Genomic DNA, 945 nt, shown 5'->3' on the forward strand with positions numbered 1-945 from the left:
TTATCATCATCAACATCGTTTAACGTCCGCTTTCCATGCTAGCATGGGTTGGATGATTTGACTGAGGACTGGTGAACCAGATGGCTACACCAGGCTCCAATCTGATTTGGCAGAGTTTCTACAGCTGGATGCCCTTCCTAACACCAACCACTCCGAGAGTGTAGTGGGTGCTTTTACGTGCCACCGGCACGAGGGCCAGTCAGGCGGGTACTCGTGACGGCCACGCTCGAAATGGTGTATTTTACGTACCACCTGCACAGGAGCCAGTCCATCGGCACTGGCAACGATCTCGCTCGAATGTCTTTTCACGTGCCACTGGCATAAGGGCCAGGATGGCGACGTTGGTAACGATCAACAGCCACGCTCGAAATGGTGTATTTTACGTGTCACCTGCACAGGATGCAATTAACATTGGGTAAGACGAGCCTCCGTCATCATATATTTAATACATTTGATGTATGTAATTTGTTTAATTTGCATAAGTGCCTATATATATATAAAAGACCTGTTGAGGCAAGTGAAATCGAAATCGAATTAAATTCGACGACTGGCACCCATGCCAACGTCATCTTCTTCATTGGACACTAAACTCTGAGAGTGTAGTGGTTGCTTTTACGTGCCACCAGCACGAGCGCCAGTCAGGCGGTACTGGCAACGGCCGTGCATAGTAAGAAGGAGAGAGAGAGAGAGAGAGAGAGAGAGAGGAGAGAAACTAATAAAAAAAAGTCACTCTAAAAGACACACCTACGAATGAGAAAGCATGAAACCGCTTCATTGTTCTCGTCTATAGCCTGGTGGAGTAGGTTCTGCTGGCATCCGTCAGGGCCTTCCCCCCACATGTCTACATCACAGCCATGTTTTACCTGGAGAAAGAGAGAGAGACAAACAGAGGGGAAAACATTAGAGATGAAAATTTAATTTTGATGGAAGATTTTAATTGAGATC

General features: G+C 46.7%; 1 protein-coding gene across 1 annotated transcript in view; it reads right to left on the bottom strand.

Annotated features, from left to right (window-relative positions):
- Nucleotides 1–945, bottom strand: part of LOC106881632 (rabankyrin-5) — a 24,860-nt gene that overhangs the window by 7,715 nt on the left and 16,200 nt on the right. Inside the window, exon 10 of the mRNA XM_052978127.1 lies at nt 745–863. Coding sequence (XP_052834087.1) covers nt 745–863 — 119 coding nt within the window. The remainder of the gene's footprint in view (nt 1–744; nt 864–945) is intronic.

The sequence above is a fragment of the Octopus bimaculoides genome, chromosome 30 (assembly GCF_001194135.2).
Source record: "Octopus bimaculoides isolate UCB-OBI-ISO-001 chromosome 30, ASM119413v2, whole genome shotgun sequence".
NCBI classification, from domain to species: Eukaryota; Metazoa; Mollusca; class Cephalopoda; order Octopoda; family Octopodidae; genus Octopus; species Octopus bimaculoides.